General features: G+C 48.7%; 1 protein-coding gene across 5 annotated transcripts in view; it reads left to right on the top strand.

The window, feature by feature from the left end:
- Positions 1-18,892, top strand: part of tweek (transmembrane protein KIAA1109 homolog tweek) — a 1,194,469-nt gene that overhangs the window by 751,758 nt on the left and 423,819 nt on the right. For all 5 annotated transcript variants that reach the window (XM_075882507.1, XM_075882492.1, XM_075882501.1 and 2 more), the window contains one exon: positions 12,908-13,222. In XM_075882507.1, coding sequence (XP_075738622.1) covers positions 12,908-13,222 — 315 coding nt within the window. The remainder of the gene's footprint in view (positions 1-12,907; positions 13,223-18,892) is intronic.

Below are 18,892 nucleotides of genomic sequence, written 5' to 3'. Positions count from 1 at the left end.
CTTTCCCCGTCGGTTCTCTCGTGTGGCTCCGACTGCCTTTCCACTCTCCTGGCCTGACTCCCAAGTTTGCACCGAAGTATACTGGCCCTTACCGCGTCATACAGCACCCTTCTTCTGTCACCTATGTGATTGAACCGCTCAAGCCGTCCACGGACAAGCGCCGCCTTGGTCGTGAGACGGTCCACGTCAGTCGTCTCAAGCCCTGCTACGAACCTCCTGTTCTCTCGTTACCTTGAGTCGCCAGGATGGCTCGTCTTCGTCGCCGGGGTATTGTAGTGGGGAATTCGCAAGGCACTGCCTAGTGGGACCATCTCTCTCTGACTGCGAAGCGCGAGTGGGTGCACGAGCTGTAGACGCTGGACTGCTCGAGCATTTCTGTCCGTACCGGCTGTCTGCCTACTACCTGGCGTCGCTATTAAATTCCCTTGCACAAGTAACGTCTAATATTAGACAAAAGAGACATAAAATACACATGAACACTTGAAAAAAAGAAAAACTGGCAGCAGACTGGGTGGTGTCGATTCTTTACGAGAAAAGGCTGTAAAGAAGCTAACCTATACTGAGGCTAGACAGTAAACTGAGGGCCTTCAGTTGCAGAGAAGTCCGCCGTCCAGCGCGAAATCACACAGGTGACCACTTTCTCAGGTTATACCCGTGCAGGGTCCGAATGTGGTCCGCCGCTCTTGTTGTGCCCCGTTGCTTGCGCAAAGTGCCACAGGGCTCGGGCGGAAGCTCATCAGACCGTGATACAAAAGGTTTCAGGCCTGCGATATGAGCACGGCTGAGTTTTCCCATATGGGGATCTTTCAGCAAGTATGCGAGTGGAGTGCAAGCTTTCTCCACTCGGTATGCACCAAGCCGCTTAAGAGCGAACGAAGTTGAGAACTCCTTACTGGCATCGCTAAGAGCATGGTTACGCTTCAGGACGAGATCGCCCACCTCAAAAAAACAAGGTTGCGATGCTTGCAGTCATATTGGGCCTTCTACTGAGCCCTGGCCGACGCCAAACTTTGCCTTGCTTTGGAAGAAGCTCAACAAAGCCTGTCCCGAAGTGTCGACACATAAGCAGAGCAGTCTGCCGGCGTCTCCTCGCTCTCGAGCTGGCATTGAATGACGCTGGTGACTGTATTTGCCAAATCCCTTCCAAAGTTTAGGAAGGCGGGCGAGAAACCAGTGGAGCGACTATCGGATGTTCGAATAGCGAACGCGAGCTCACTTAAATGGTCTGTCCAGTCCCTTTGACTTTCTGCAAATGCCGCCAACATCGGTCTCAGCGTACAATTGACGCGCTCCGTCAAAGTGGACTGGGGATGGTAGGGTGAAGTGGTGCAGTGATCGATTCCGAGGGAACGGCACGTGACACCAGACACCCGAGCGGGGAAATACAAAGCATTGCCCGTGATGAGCCTTTCTGGGAAGCCGAACCGGCAAAACACTTCCTGCAGCTTCTCAAGCACCGCTCGCGCTGTCACCTTCCGAAGAGGGAACAATTCCACCCATTTCAAAAAGTTATCAACGACTACCATCAGGTGAATGAACCCCTGCTTCTGAGAAATGGTCTCATTAGGTCGCAGGTGGCCACTTTCCACGGACGCTCACTGACCATCGGTTTCATCAGACCAGGCGGTTTGCCACCCTTTGATTTCACCGTTTGACAGACGCGGCAAGAACGGCAATAGCGAAAAATGTCTCGCTTCATGCTGGGCCAGGTCACAACGCGGCTCAGTTTTGCAAAAACTTTTGAGCCACTCAAGTGACCGGCCATGGGTTCGTCGTGAGAGGATCGCAACAGTGTGGCTCTCAGACTTTTGGGCATAACCAATTTAAACGAGCCGATGGACTCGTCGTCAGTGGTTATATACTTCAGCAGGAGCCCATCATTGTCCAGCAAATATGAATCCGCCAGGGACTCAGCGACACACGCTGGTTCGAGCCCCCTATTTGCGTCCACTTTAGTGCAACTAGTGCCACAGCGCTCTGTCTCGTCGAGACAGTCCCTGTCGGCGCCCGCTGCAGGACAAGCAGCGTCACAGCACTCCATCTCTCTGATACCGTCGCACATTTCGCGACAAAACAGATAACTTTGCTGGGCCTTCAGAAGCTCTTCTCTGCAGAAAGGGATTCGCGTTCTCCCAAAATGAGGGAGTTTGGTGTCGCGCCCACTCAGGACCACAGCAACTACCGCTTGAGTCGGCGTTACGGGTTCACTCTCGGTCTCGTGTCCTTCGGAAAGCTCCCTCGCTCAGCTGCTTCGCGGTGCGCCACTTACCTGGTTAGCAGCCAAGGGTTGTCTGCATGGGGACTCACTCTTCTCCCCGAATGACGGTGAAGCCAATGTTTAGCCCCCAACGCTTGCATATGCAAAGACACCACTAGCGACTGTCGCACCGGGATCAAGGTCCTCAGCAGACAATGGGGCACAAGATAGCACGTCAGCTACACCGTTGGTGCTTTCCTTCCGATACTGCATTGAAAAGTCGTATTGCTGTATCAGGAGAGCCCAGCGCGCCAGCCTGCCGTCAGGCTCACTGAGTTGCATCAGCCAGCTGAGCGCACTGTGATCCGTTTTCACCACAAATTTCATCCCATCAAGATAGACGTCAAACTTCCACAGTGCAAACACGATGGCGAAGCACTCATTTTCGGTCATGGAATAATTTTTCTCTGCATAGACCAAGGACTGGCTGGCAAAGGCCAACGGCTGCAACATGCCATCGTATTCCTGTAGAAGAACAGCTCCTAAACCCAGATCGCTCGCATCAGTTTGTACAACGAAAGGTCTGGTCAGGTCAGGGAGATTGAGCTGCGCTGTCTCCGCTATGGTGTTAGACAGTCAGCAAAACGCCTGCTGCTGCTGAAGTCCCCATAGCCACTCAGCATACTTACCCAAGAGCTTGCTCAAGGGCGCCTGCAGTCGGGCACAGGACGGAATGAAGGAACGGTAAAAGTTGACCATTCCTAAAAAGCGGCGAAGGCCACGTACGTCCTTGGGCACGGGAAAATCGAGAATAGCTCGAAGTTTCTCCCGATCTGGCTCAATGAAGCCTTCGCCAAGCGTAAACCCGAGTAACTGAACACGGGTCTGCGCTTATTGGACCTTAGCGGTATTTAATATCATCCCGGCGGTCCCCACCATCTTGAGTACATCGGCGACATGGGCCAAGTGCTTTTCGAAGGTTCGTGAATAAATTACGATGTCGTCGAGGTAGCACATGCAGTATGACCATGCTTCCCCGAGGACGTGGTCCATGAGTCTGTGAAACGTCGCAGGAGCATTGCAAAGACCAAAGGGCATACGAGTAAGCTCGAACAACCCTCTGTGGGACGTGAACGCAGTTTTACATTGATCACAGTTACCCATCCGGACCTGTAGGTAATCTTTAGAGGCATCAAGCGTGGTAAAGTACCGTGCATCACCCAGGTTACCTACAATGGAGTTTATCGTGGGGAGCGGATAGGCATCCTTACGAGTCACTCCATTCAGACGGCGATACTCGACGCGCAGGCGATGACTGCCATCTTTCTTAGGCACCAGCACAATTGGAGACGCCCAGGATCTAGACGAGGGGCGAATAATGCCAGCCGCAAGCATGTCGTCTAGCAACCCACCAAAAATCTGCATTTTGACAAGACTGACGGGCCTGGTATTACACTTCAAAAGAAGCGCGTCACCAGTTTCGATCAGATGGCTCACTAAATCGGTGCAGCCAGGTTGTTCGGTGAAGAGCTCGTCGTACTGACCTAACATTGTCGACTGATGAGCCTTCTGTGCATCATTCAACTCAGTCGCACTGGCGACCAAAGAATCGTGTCGGTCGATTTACACAAGGGTTTCGAGCCGGCCAGCGCAAAACACCAAAGTACGACCCCGAAGTTAAGGCACGACACGGTTCGTGCAAAGCCTCTCGTTCCCGAAGGGGACTGTGAGAGGGCGACTGCATTGAGCAGGGGCTTGGCCCCGAACTCTGCGCAGGGCACATTTCCGACGCTTCTGTGGCAAAGGCAATGGTAAGCGCCGGCGGGCTGATGAACTGCTTGAGTTGGCAAAAAGGGCCATTACGATAGCTGCCATTTGCAATGTTCACTACGATACCGGTTTTAAGGAGAAAGTCCCGACTGAGAATCACTGCAACATTGAGCCCTGGAAGATGAACAAGACGGCAGTGTCTCATTCTATCTCCCCATCTGACAGTCAACCTTGCAGCGCCTGCCAAATGGGCCACGCCTTTCGCAAAGGTGAATGTTGTTCGGTTGTCCCGTAAGCGCACTGAGTGCTTCTGCAAGTGGGACAACATCTGTTCGCCGAACAACGAGGCGCTAGCGCCTGTGTCTAGCAAAGCCGAAAGTTCATGGCCGGCAATGGTGACCGGAATGAACGGTGCGTGCGGCTGCGCGTGTGTATCACCAAGAAAAGTACTTGCCTTGCACCCAGAGGGAAGAAGCAAGGGTTGGGTTGCTCGTGCGTTCACGAACGACCCAAAAAAAACCATTTCCCTGCCTCGCAGGAGGCCTGGATCCGGTGCATTCCCTTGCTATGTGCCCTCGTTCACGGCAGCGGTAACAGCATACTGCATCGCAGTCTGTTTTTCTAGACAGAGCAGCCTTTAGCTGTCGTGATAAGCTCGCTACGTTATCGCAGGATACGTTTATGCGAGCCGCATCTCCCACATTACGTTGGGTCGAAAAGCGTCCTTGTGTGGAGGTTTCAGGGGGAACAACAAGGGCTGCCTGCTTTTCATGCCTAAAGGGGTCAAGAGGGCGATCGCTCAACTTCCATGCACAGCCGATTGCAGCCACAAAGGCGGCATCGAGAGGCTGTTGCCGTTGGGGAAGGGTTATGGCCCCTTTCAAAGCGCAGCGCGGCTCAAGGGCATCGCTGGCTGGCGGTTGCTGGCGATAGGCACGCACGGCGAGAATGTCACCTTGAATGCACTTCGCTTCGGCGGCCAACTCCTGCAAGTCACGGAAGCGGCTGCCGTGCAGGCATGCTGAAAAAGTCGGATGTGCCTGCCATATCACCCTTTTGACACGTTCGTCATTTGAGGCTCGGGGCTCAGCGATAGAAATAAGTTCATCTATCGCACATACATACTCCTGTAAAGACACGTCAGGAGCTTGTGTACGGAGCTCGAGCTCTTGCCACATCCTACTTTCATAGTCAGCAAGTAGGAATTCGTGCGAAAAGCCGGCAAGAAACTCCTCGAGTGTAGCTGCACGGTAACCGGTAACTTGATACCATCTCCCTGTAGTGTCAGTCAGTGCAGCTAGAGCAACATGTGCGAGCACAACTTGATCACCCAAAGCCATTCTCTCTGATAACGCGACAGAGAGTTGAGGTAATCACGGGCGGTGAGCCGATCACCATATCCGCTGTAGGTTGGCAAAGGCAACATAAAAGAGGGGCGACCGCTTTTCGGACCAGCCGAAAGCGTTTGCACAGCTCCCGAGAGTGCTTGGATCATCTGCACGGCGTTTCGCAGCAACGCCTGCGTCGTCGCACCGGCTTCATAGGAAGCCGTTGGTGCGTGATCGGCGCGGTCGAGCGAAGGTGAGCAGTAACCCAGCTCAATCGGTGGGGCAGTTTCAAACATACCACCGCCCTACGCGACATTCTCAGAGCAAATTAGGCTCTTTGTGTGTGGGATTGGCCTGTTGTCAAACAAAAGGCGCACTTGGTGCGACTACTATCAACAATTCAGGCGCCTGCTCAGCATGCGTTCGAAGTGTCAGTTGCACGGCTGATGGCGGGCAAAAGTAGGCGAGGGCCAAAGCCTGCGCCATCTCCAAAGGATGCGCCATCTCCAAAGGGAGTGCCTCGTGTCGTCACCGCAATATGGTATGCCGACACAGACGGATGCTGAATGGTTCCCTTCAATAGAGGCAATGGCCTCCTTGTGCAACCCGGCATCCGCTAACAAGGACAGCGGACAAAAATCCTGCGAAGCAGAATTGTTGCGACGAGCTTGAATCGCGCAGGCGAACTGACTCACTAAAAGCAGTCAAAAACTTAGAGCTTTTGATACCTCGTTGTGTGCCAGTGTAGTGTACACGTTGTGGGAATCTGAGGCGCCTCGCGACCATTTCGCGGGCATTTCGCCACACGGACAGAAGGAGCACGACCACGAGCGTGGGTCCGGTCTTAGTGAGCCGCAGGGCACAGGTTAACCGTCGCTATGGCGAGAACACAGTACTGCTCAAAGTCGAAACACTTTATTGTCTGTGGCAACACCAAAACGCAGTACAGCCCGTTGCAAAGGCGCGGCGGGAAAGCAAATGGGCTTGCCCACGCCACGGGCGCAAGGTCTGATACAGGGTGCCATGAGCATGTCTCCGTGATAAAAGTGATTCACGGAGACACCGGGACCAAGGCCCGGTTGCTCGAGCGAGGGCAAAGGCGCTCGCGTTACCTTCGGAGAGATACAGGTCGGCGTAGCCTGGCCATGCACTAGAAACCCGCACAACTCTTCGGCCTAGCATTCAGAAGGGGGGGCGACAAAATGTAAGTGTTCGCTGCGGGCGCAAGGCGCTGTTGGCTAAGTCGAACAAGCCCCACAGGGAGCTGACGGATGAAAAATAAAAGCGTGCTCACCCCCATGTCGTTCCTGGAGAGGCAAAACCTCTCGGGAAACTCCGCGTGCGGCGCCACAGTCAACATTTGCTAGCAAGTGAGGGGGTTAAATGTCACTCCGCTCTTCTAGCGCGGCAGACAGCAGAGGAGGGGAGACATGTCGGTACATGAGAACAGCAGAAAAGGCGGCAAAGCCCGCGCAAAGGCGGCGGGGTAGCCTCAATTCCCACAACCAGTAGTCGACAAGTAGCCGCCTAGTATTCTTAAAACCTCTTGGCTTTGCAGCCTGTCCGATCACCAGCAGCGGCAGCCGCTCTGTGCCAGTCATGTTAGCAGCCAGAAGAACTGTTCCGCGCTCTTTACTTCGTTTTCCACTGACGCAAGAGTCCCCCTTGAACGCGATTGTCTTGTCAGGCAGAACCTTATAGAACAGCACTGTTTCTTCAGCGTTGAAAATGTTGCACGGCTCGTACGTAGAAAAGCGGGCAGATAGTCCAGACTGCCAGTCCTACACAACACTCATCAAGTGCACCTCTTTCACCATAGACGTTGCGGAACACCAGCCCGTGTCGCTTCTTGAAGCGGTCGAACCAGCCTTCCGACGCATTGAAGGAGTGAATGTTCACAGTCACTGCGAACTTTTCTGCTTGTGCGCAAATAAGGGGGCCGCTCAAAAGAAAACACGCATCGTACGAAACGGCAATCCAGTGCAACAGCGGTTCTTCTAGCTTGGGATGCGCTGCTGTTCTAAGCTTCTTCCTTCGGTCGCCAAACATGTCCCCGTCATACGCTTGCATAATCTGCTCTTCGTTTTTCACGTAAGTGCTCAGCGTGCTGTTCTTCACATTTAACTTTTTGATCACTTCTTTTCGAGATGCTCCCGCTTGCAATGCCTTCAATATTTTCACCTTTGCAGCCAAATTCTTTGCTTCGTATTTCGCCCTCTTTCTTGCAGGGAGTTGGGGCGGTTCGGGCCGCAGAAGACTGAGAGGAAGCCATCCCGGTGTTGCTCGCGTGTGCACTAAGCAGACAACGCAGGCACACACACACACATCCATAAAAAAAAATGCGCGGTGATAAATTAGGAATAAAAACTGGCGTACATTTCAGAAAACAGCTAACAGTAAGACTGCAGGTGGAACTGATCATGTGCAGATAAATAATTTCAAGCACACTAGTGGTTAGCAATCCAACTTGACCGTCACGCATACAAGTTCGATGCGCAAGAAAAAAAGAAAAGGCGAATCTGTAGGTTGCCCGTTGCTGATGGCAGTAGCGATGCACTGCCTTTCATTTTGGTTGCTTATGCCAATATGTGGTTGTTTTTTTTTTGGGGGGGGGGGGGGGGCTGCCTTCGAGTAGTACTACCCATGGACAAAGTTTTGAATCTCAGAGGCTGCAATTTGATCCCATAGTTGTTTAGGTGTGCCGTCATGTTGGCCGGCAGAATCCGCTACTGCTTCACCATCATGACTCGACCGCGGTCGGGCATTCGAATTTACCGAAGCACGGCCGAATTTGTCTAAATTAATGAGAGTTTTCAGTCATAGAACAAACTAGATTTTGGGCGGAACTAGATGCCTTGGCCGAATTAATCGAAATCCGGAATTAACGGGGGTCGAATTGACGAGATTTTACTGTACACCACTCCCCGAGTTTCAACATTCTACAATGTCCCAGCCCGTCAAGCATAGCCTGAAAAACTTAAAAAGGCAGGCGGCTACCGCTACTTCAACAAAGAGACACCGTCAGAGTTAGGTACCATAACTCTTGGTGCTTGAAAGGGAAGGTGCTTAGTGTGTCCAGGTTCCTGCTTGGTTCGCACAAAAAGGGAGGACTGCTGCGAAGAAGCTGCCAAGATCTCAGGCGAACAGCTGAACCTTTCAACGAGCAGAAGACGTCCCTGGTGCGTTGTTCATCTGAAAGCAGTGCGACAACTGAGTACTCATCAGAAAGCAGTGCCACCTTGTCAAGGGTGTCATCGGGAAGCACCAAAACACCTCAGCTCGTGCCGGCGGAAAACAGTGAGACATCTGTGCGGATGACAGGGGAAGGATGTTATACTAGTGGAAGTGCACCCTCTGAGTACAACGGCTCATTGTGCAGAAGGGAGGAAATGACTCCAGCAATGCTTTGGGCACAACCTCAGTCTTTGGACGAGCAGGCTGTCTGCACCCTTTCAAGCCCCATGTTCCGCAGGTCAACAAGGGAGAAATGACAGCCCTTGCCGTCTGAACTGCGATGAACAATTTCAACAAACCAATTAACCTGTTATAGCTTATGTTTTATTTAAATGTTAATAATTCTTCTGTTCGTAAAAAAAAAAAATGTGTAACTTATGTAGTGAAGCAAGTGGGCAACACTGTGCATGCCACGACTGTATAAAAGCATGCTGCTGATAATAAACGTCACTGGCTGCTGTTAAGTTTGGCCTGAAAATTCGTCTGGGCAGACGCCATTGTGCGTAAGCCGGTCTACTGGGGAGGCTCTCAATCCCTCCGGCACCCAGTCTGCCAGACACTGTCGAAGATTTGAGTAATTACCCAGACAATGCTGCAAGCAAAGGCGAGTTCCAGACTTTCAAATGCGGGCCCTTTCGTCGTCCCGTCAAGCAGCAGCGGTGCCTGATGACCTCGGTGATTCATCTGGCGACGGGGAAGCTGTTGTGACCAGCGCCAGAGCTGACAGGAGAGCGGCGCTCCTTTTAATCCCCAATCAAGTAGATGACCGGACGGCTGCCTATGCTCGTCAGGCATTGTCCGTGCTAGCCGGAGGATGAGACGTCGTGTCGCCAAGACGCCGTTAACCGTTCGAGAGAGGCCAACAAAGACAGCATTTTCCTGGAAGAAACCGCGACGGCCACCGCAAATCACTCTGCTAATTAAGCGAACAAATCGGCGGACCCTTTGATGTATGCTGTCAGGATCGTGGGACCTCTCGACTAGCGGCACAAACACGACGAGGAAGAGCCCTGCTGGCGCCACCTTGCAGTGCAGTGTTCACGACTCAATATTGGACGTTCACGTGGACCGTGCATGCTCGTCCCCCTCACCTGTTGTGTGTGTGTGATTGGTGTTCCTACTCGGAGAGGAGGAGCCCGACAGGGCTTAAAACGACGCCGCAGAGTGCTGGACGTCACTCTGAACCATGTAACGGTTCAACCACCACGCTCGTGGTTTGTGAAACCACTAACCTTTCTTTGCTGTAAATATGTGTAAATAGTGCCATAAACCTGTTTGTTTTCGTATCCTCTTCTTGTCAGCGTTCAGTTCCTCCACTTGGTTACACCACGCTACAACAAGAGACCGGGTAGACCCCCATTCGTAACAACTGGTGGCAGCGGTGGGATGCCATCAGCAACTTCCTCCTTGCGACCGTAACACTGCCGAGACGGCGACGCACGTGTGCAATAAATCTGATACACCCAAGTCCTTGGGAGTCTTGTGGGCTCACCTCCTTGCCCCACAGGCTGTGTGTGTTTGATGCCTGGGTGTATGCGTGTGTGAGTGATCGTGTCGTGTGTTCGCGCTCAAATTAACTTTTATAAATGTTGTACCAACTAGCCCAACAACAAGTTCTTTTACACATATGTAAACATTCACAAAAACAACAATCACTGACACCGGTGGTTGTGTGCCCGTTTATGGCCCATTTTCCAGATGAGAACAGTAGTCGTTGAGTCGAGCACGCTTTCGATGGTCCAAGGCCACGGGCCCAAACTTGAAATCCCCCAAGAAAGCATTCCACGACAAGCATGACCTCATGTAAGATTTTAGTACCAACGCACAAACAATATAAACTAGAAATATTCCTTCAAGATTGTTAGATGAACACATATTTGTAGTCTTCTTAGAACAGACAGGTTAAAAGCGCGGGAAAAATGTAGGCAAGCCAAGGTCAACACAGGAATTGCGTGCTGCTTTACAAATAGCAATAAAACACGGAAAAGAAGAAAAAAAAAGATGTAAAAAGAAATATTTACTACTGGTTCTACTGCCCCGGCCACTCGTGCTCACTACACAGATCAGCACGTGCATTTTTTTGAAAGGAATAAAAGAAATAGTTGGGGTCCTGTCGTGTCGGCCTTGGAATACACCACGTGTCACATCTCTCTCTCACAAAGAATAGACATTTAGTTGCGCGCTTGCAGCAGCCCTAAGGATGCGGCCTGCCATTGCAAAAAGCCCTGTGCCGTGCTCCTCGGGCTGCAGAAATTAGGCACCTTCTTCTTCTTTGTCTAAGCACTACTACCACTATTGCAAGTGGCCACCAGGCTGCGTTCGTACAGGTGCTGCGCACGCGTAACTAAATCTGTCTGATGACAACACCTAAAAGAAGGAAAGGGATGTGCTCGCCACAGAGTCGCTGGGACCGATTGGCGCGGTGCGTGCGTCGGGCCGAATATCCCAGTACGAACGGACGACCTGGGTTCATCCTCAAATGAACCGCGGCCTGTTCTAATCCTGTCTGTTTGTCCGGCCGCAGATCATCCTCATGTTGTCTTGAGGTCGACACTCGGGGATCTTTTTAGTGTGTGTTCAGTTCGATCTCAGGACAGCATTCAAGGCTCTTTTTCAAAAGTTTTCAAGGCTTTTGTTATGCATGCTTCTCCCATTGGAAATGCACTTTTCAATGTGATTGTTTTTTATAAATGATTTTAAAAATTCAGCTTAAGATATAAGAAATTCATTTACTGCTTCCAAGTGCATACCTTGAACTTTGTTATTAAAAGCACATTAAATGCCATACCAGATGAAAATAAACACACAGTGACGTGCAAATCTTTTTTATTAATATGAATTTGAAACAATGATTCTATGAAACTTCAAAAAAATGAGGTTGCTTTGATTGAACATTTTCATTGAAGATCTCTGGAGATGGGCAAGGCACCAAAGGAGATATTTGCTCCATAGACCTTTATAGTTCCAGCGGTATTGTACCGAACTATTGGCCTTGCTGCTCCAACATCGCGATGTGTGTTTCCAGGATTTTAACTCATTGATTAAATTCTGTAAAATATGTCAATAAATGTGCCAGTGTTGATTTACAAGAAACTTTCCACGCCTGCCAACAATCGCACGTGCCACCATCACTACAAAAGCTGAATCCTTTGCAAGTGACTTAAAAGCCCAATTGATTTTTCAAAACTGCTTATATGCAACTGTAGAGGTTGATCCGGCAAGTGTGCTTGCACACACACACCCACAATTAGCTTCATAATTTAGACGTCGTGCACTCTAAACCCTGTTTTCATCGCAGTGACTACGCGGAACACGTTTACGCTTGGAACTGCAATTGATAATGTCGCGCACGACATATTTCAAACGAGTTCAGGAAATTTCGGTGATCTTCTCACAACAAAGAAGGCACAGAAAATGAACCCTTGGGTACTCGCATAAACATTATGCCACACAATGCACACCACGACATTGTAGTGTGACACCATCTGCTTTGGCAATGCTCGCTTACTTTACAGACAGCACTATTTACTATGCGTAAACAGGCATTAGTTCATCTATTACTTTATTGTCAGAACCTGCAGTCAATGCTTTCTCTCATTTCAAACGCAAAAACGAGACATATTTAAGGAGACTTACTGCCGCCACGCCTAACTATGCTGCTTTCTTTGTAGAGAAGTAGACATCCGCTAAAGTGCTTAGTTTGGATTGCTTTGACTTGTGCTGTTTAGAGTGCCAGTGTTGCCAGGCTTAAAAAAAAATGTCTGCGTTAGCAGTGAGATTGCTATGATTGCCACCGTCGGATACTGTGCCGGCCGTGTCGTTACCTGTTTGTTGCCGACCACAAGGGTAATCCTTCGTGCTCATTTATGCGCAAAACAAAGAAATTTGAAGATATGCATACACGCAAAAAGCTCTATCTTGTACCACTGTGAGGTATAAAAAAATGAACATGAAGAAAGAAGTGTACAATCAAAAGCTACGCTAGTGATTGTCGCATACATATAATGTTCATGCTTTCATGACGAAAGCCACACGGTGTTCATGCACAACCTTTTTTGAATTACACAGTACAGAGCAAAATGTCCTACAATGGACATTTTTGGACGATGAGTTATTCTCGAGAAATATTGAAAAGTATGCTTTCTGTACCATCCTGTGAATGTCTACCTGAGGGCACACTGAAAACATCGCCTTACATAGAAGGACAGACCGAGGATGTTCATACTGTATGAGGACTAATTTAGGTCGTCGAGTGTTGTCTAGGTATTGTCTACACTGACACATATGGCATGAAAGTGCCTTGTTTAAAGGTGATTATTGGTTCAATGGTGCTTTTACGATTAACTTTATTGAGGTGGGAGCATTGTCGCCTACGCAGGAGGTAAACGAGGTGGTGCAGAAGATGTCCGGCACGCGGCCCTTGCGCCTCTGGGAGGGCAGCGGCGGTGGTGGCAGCAGCAGCGGTAGCAGTGCTCTAGATGGAAGCCAGCTGCTGTTCTCATTGCAGCTGCGACTGCGGGGCATCCGGCTCACGGCCACCACACCCACCGCTAGTGCGGTGCGCCTCGAGACAGGCACTCTCGACCTGCAGCTATCAAACAGAGTGCAAAACGCCTCACGCGCTGTCACGGCTATGAAGCTGTTTGGGAAAGGACAAGTGGACCTCAGCTTGGCTCTGGGTCAGCTCGTCAAGGTATGCCATCAAAGATTTCTCACGGTTTTTTACAAATGCATGGGTTTGGTAGAGCGAATCTTTACGATCATTTAAGACCAATTTAGTACCTGTTCTCATCGATAGTATCCCTAGCGAAAATTCTGATAGAAAAGCTGATTAGCTATCAGTTTATTGAGAGTTGTATCAGTCTATGAGTGTATCAGTCTTTCACTGTACCAGTATGGGTGTACCAGCCTATAAGTATAGCAGTCTACTCTGTATAAGCCCACAAGCAAATTGGTGCTTGGCTGACTGGCAGGTGCACCACTACATCAGAGCAAGCAGGACACAAATATGAACACCGAAATCAAACAAAATATGTTATTTGATGTGTCATTTTGTTGTTAATCTCTTGATTTCATTAAGTCATTACTTTTGTTTGTCAATGCTTTATTGAGTAGCTTCTTCCTTTTCTCAACCTCTCAAATCAGAACGGTGTGCTTCAAAAAATGGTTGAAAAAATCTGCATGATAAAAAACAAAAGAAGCTATAGGCATTTGTTAGGTGAAAATTATGTGCACTTTATATAGAGGAGTTATTACGACAAGGAAATAAATAAAAGTGCTATCAGTCTGCTTCTCTCTTATATTTTAAATTAGTTTGTTGATTCTTGCATAAAAGTTCCCGGCTCCAGTAGGCAAAAACTAGACTTGAAGCTTTAGTAAATAATTATAACACAAGTTGGCAGTGAAATATCAGTTGATTATGTGCAAAAATGGAGCCAACCACTTCCATGAATTTTGGCTAGATTGAGATTTTTACCTACCGGAAAGCATAGCACATTTATAGCACATTTTTTTTTTTGTCCAAGGGAAATTTCACCTCTCTTTTAGTCTGATTAGAGTAGAAAAAATGGTAACAGCCGCCTCATGAACGAAACAGGTCTCACTTTTCGAGCCCATGAGGTGACTGTACAGCCCCTCGGGAATGATAATTCTTTTGCCCTGATGCACCTGCAAAACAAGTCAAAGATAATGTGCACACATAAGTATGTCAGTGCACATTTTCTCATTAAAGCAAAGCATTATACCTTTAAGATAAAGCGTACTAGAGTTCAAGTATTTGTCACCGAAGGCCAGTACCTCATTGACCGGCAGACTGCACTTCTCACTCGCGTAATAGGAACGTTAGGCCGGCTTCGTACGTTATTGCCAATCAACAAGATACTGGCCTTCGGTGACAGTAGTGTTTCTCACTGTGCACGATCAATTTTGTTGTACCTGTGCGAGTTTAGGTTGTGTGTAAATGGTGTTGCATGACTGAAACAATCAAGTTTTCACTTCTTGCAGTAGCCGCCACAAAGAAAATGGAAAGAAGCATTTCTCTGTGATTAGGTGAAGTTCCACGAAACTGTACCACTCGGCTTTTCAGTTTGCATGTATGAACCAATGAAGAGCATGACTAGAGCATTTCTGTGTGTTTGTGTGTGTGTACACACGCGCTAAGCTTGGTCACACAAGGATTTTGAAAATGCCGATACTTCACGAGATGGTTTATAACGAATAGATGAATAAGGCCACAGAACACCTACATGCTACCATTTGATAAGGCTGTACCCGTTACATTGGGCTGTGCCTTATGCTGCTTAGCCGAAATACATAAAATATTAGTACTAGCACTGTGCAGTGAAAGAATAAATTTCACTCTAGCCTTCATTGTAGCCGCCAATCAATTAATCTCGTCCTGGTTATTTCTATCTTCTTAAATTTTGTTTCGCCTGCACTGCCCTAAACCCTGCAGTGCTTCAAAAAGTTTTTCACTACAGGTGAGTTCCCTTACAGAACAGTATCATGTCTTTCAGCATCAGCTGTTTTCTTCTCCTCGTCTCTACTACCGCGACAATATTGTGCTTATCCCTTCGTATTTAGCTAGGTAAATATTGGTTTGCAATACTCCCACCTTGGCTTGATACAGCAGAGAACCACCTCAAGAATTATCGTTAATCTTGCTCGAACCTCTGATTTCATGCACAAGACCGCATAGCCAAACGTCAGACTTGGAACCGTGACTCCTTTCCAAATCCCTCTCACAACATTTTACTTATAGCGATTCCACAGTGCCCTATATTTTTTTATCGTTACAGCCGCAAACCAGAAATTTTCTACTGGTTAACCTCCTTGCTCTTCACTTGAACTTTGCCCGCAGGGGCGCCTGCGCAAGTAGGCGTTTGGTGTGTAGCGACACCATGGACCCGAGCTAACGGGGAAGTTTCTACTCCCTCCCACGCCTAGCCGTGCGTGGCTTTGCCGTGTCCGGGGAAAAGGGGATCCTGGGGTTGAGCCGATGCTGGGTGATTGGACCTTTAAGGCCCCCCAGCAGAGGCAACACACCCCTTCGGCCCCGGCTTCACGTAGACGGCACCCCTGGGCTGACCCACCCAGGGGAAATTGGCAGTCGCCTTTTCCTATCTCTCTCTCCCTACATCTTCGTTTTTATCTCTCACTATTTATCTGTCCTCTCTTCTACTCTCTTCTGCCTACTTCCAAACTTCCTGGCGGCTAGGGTTAACCCTGTGCAAATAGCCTACCTTGGACTAGGCGCATTAGGTTATAGTAGCGTTGTACGGCTGGCGTCTGCAGGTTTTAGCATCCGCAAACTTGTAGCGTCCCCTCGTTGGGCTCCGTGGTGGGTGGCCGCCAACGCTTCTGAAGAAAATTAAACTGGAATGCAGAGAGCGTTTTCCTTGTTAAGTGATCGTACCGCCTTAGAGCGCGTACGCACCGAAGACTTTGGCTTTTTCAATCGATCAAATGAAAACTTTCCCCATTTTCATGTTATACATAGTGAGATAAGCAGCAAGCAAGCCAGAACTGTATCCCCCCCTTTGTAGTAGCCAGATGTCTCACAGAAAAACTTGGAGCCGGGTACAAAGTTACCAAAATGGCCAGTGGAGACCTCCTCCTTGAAGTTCGAGAAAAAGAACAGTTTGAAAAGCTACAGAATCTTTCAACTTTTGTTGACACTCCCATCACTGTAACGCCACACAGATCTATGAACACAACCCGTGGCGTAGTATCTGATGCTGATTTGCTCGGCTTGACCGAAGAGGAACTTCTAGAGGGGTGGAAAAGTCAGAATGTGACCAATGTACAAAGAATCATCTTTAGAAGAGACAACAAAAGTAACACCAACAAAACACCTAATACTCACGTTCGCTTCCAGTAATCTGCCAGAAAGTATTCAAACAGGGTATTCCAAGACGTCGATCAGACCATACATACCTAACCCACGTCGTTGTTTTAAATGCCAGAAGTATGGCCACGACTCACAAAGCTGTCGTGGTCACCAAACTTGTGCACAATGTGGAGTGTCAGGCCACAATTCTGACAATTGCGAAGAACCATCACACTGTGTGAACTGTGGCGGAAATCATGCCGCATACTCACGGTCTTGCTCATTTTGGAAAAAAGAAAAAGAAATCATCACATTAAAAATTAAAGAAAATATCACATTCAAAGAAGCAAAACGAAGAGTGTCGCCATTTTATGGCGCTACATATGCTGATGCGGCGCGTCAGGGGGCAATGCCGCACCAGCCCTCGCCACTCCTTCGGCCAGCGCAGAGCGAGCTGACGGCTGTGGCACCTGCGCCCAAGGCGGCAGTAGTTCAGTCTACTCCGCCTCCTAGCGAATTGAGGCCGGAGACTCCATGGTCCTCTGGTCTCAAGGCCTCCCCTCACCAGGCGAGGCCTAAAATCAAAACCACCAGCTCGCATGTACGGGCACCCAGTGCCTCTGAGGAGGCAAAGGACACAACGGTACCTTTGGTACCAAAACTGCGGGGTGGCTCCTTGGAGCGCGCCAAGAAAAATAAAAAACCAATAACAGGGCCGGATGATCGTCCTGCCACCTGAATTAACCAGCTAACTCCAACACAGGATACTCTTTGTACACACAGCAGCATCTCTCTTGTTTAAATATGCAGACAGAAATATTACAGTGGAACATCCGAGGCCTTCTTCGAAACCTCGATGACTTACAAGAACTCCTCCTTGAACACAATCCAAGAGTGCTGTGTGTACAAGAGACACACTTAAAACGAACTAACACAAACTTTTTACGTAAATACATAATCTTCCGAAACGATAGAGATGATGCCATGCTACCATCCGGTGATGTAGCGGTTATAGTAAGTCAAGGTATAGCATGCACACAATTGCCCCTTCAAACTTCCCTCGAGGCGGTGGCTGTCCGAGCAGTTATTCTAAACAAACTTGTCACTGTCTGCTCTTTGTACATACCTCCGCACCACGGTCTTGAAAACTTCAATTCCAGTCTTTAATAGAAGAACTGTCTGAACCTTATCTGGTCCTTGGGGACCTGAACGCACATAATGGTCTGTGGGGTGACTCTCGCTGTGATGCACGAGGTCGTTTCATTGAACAATTCCTCATTTCATCAGGTGCTTGTCTGTTGAATAGGAAAGAGGCAACATACTATAACCTTGCCAACAAAACTTACTCTTCCATAGACCTCAGTATCGCATCTCCTTCACTTGTACCATTACTTCAGTGGAAAGTCATAAATAATCCATATGGAAGTGACCATTTTTCTTTAGTTTTGAGTACACCAATACTATATGAATGTCCTCCACATGTTCCCAAATGGCTGGTAAACAAAGCCGACTGGGAACAATTTCAAAAGATTACTCACTTAAGTTGGGCTGACATATGCGGATTAGATATAGATGAAGCTGTGCAGTACTTCACGGCTTTTCTTACTGATGCAGCAGCCTAGTGCATTTCACAAACATCTGGACTGCCCGGCAAACGACACGTCCCGTGGTGGAACACTGAGTGTCGGATTGTGCGAAAGGAACAGAACAGGGCATGGAGGTTGCTGCGAAACTTGCCGACAGTGGAAAACCTTGAGAGCTCTAAGAAAATAAAATCTCCAGGCAGGAGAACGCGTCGGCAGGCCAGAAGAGAAAGCTGGCACAAGTTTTTATCAGGGATAAATTCATATACACAAGAGGCTAAAGTCTGGAACATGGTTCGTAGGGTAGTAGGAAGACAAGTACTCTCACTCCCACTCGTAAACACACAGGGTGACAGCCTGGAAGATCAGGCGAACTTCCTCGGTGCACACTACGAGCAAGTGTCTACCTCGTCACACCATACTGAAGCTTTCCAAAGATATAAAGCAAAGATAGAAAAGCAGAAACTAGAATACAAGTGTACAAATCACGAGGCACACAACCAACCTTTCAACTTAGCTGAGCTACAAACATCACTAAACTCTTGCAGTAATTCTGCCCCAGGCTACGACCGTGTCACGTACGAAATGTTCAAAAACCTGCCGCTCAAAACGCGAAAAACTTTACTCTCTCTATACAATGCTATCTGGCTTTCTGGCACCATTCCTGCTTCCTGGAAAGAGGCTATTGTTATCCCTATTTTGAAACAGGGCAAGGACCCTTCCTCAGTATCAAGTTATAGGCCCATTGCACTAACCAGCTGCCTTTGTAAACTTTTTGAAAAAATGATAAACCGCCGACTTTTATATTTCCTTAAAACACAAAATCTGCTTGACCAATACCAATGTGGGTTTCGAGAGGGTAGATCCACCACCGACCATCTGGTGGGTATCGAGGCACAGATCCGAGACGCTTTCATCCATAAACGATACTTCCTCTCTGTGTTTCTCGATA

The sequence above is a fragment of the Rhipicephalus microplus genome, chromosome 2, assembly GCF_043290135.1.
Source record: "Rhipicephalus microplus isolate Deutch F79 chromosome 2, USDA_Rmic, whole genome shotgun sequence".
Lineage (NCBI taxonomy): Eukaryota > Metazoa > Arthropoda > Arachnida > Ixodida > Ixodidae > Rhipicephalus > Rhipicephalus microplus.
Note: the sequence above shows the minus strand (reverse complement) of the source record. Positions and strands in the feature narration are given on the sequence as shown.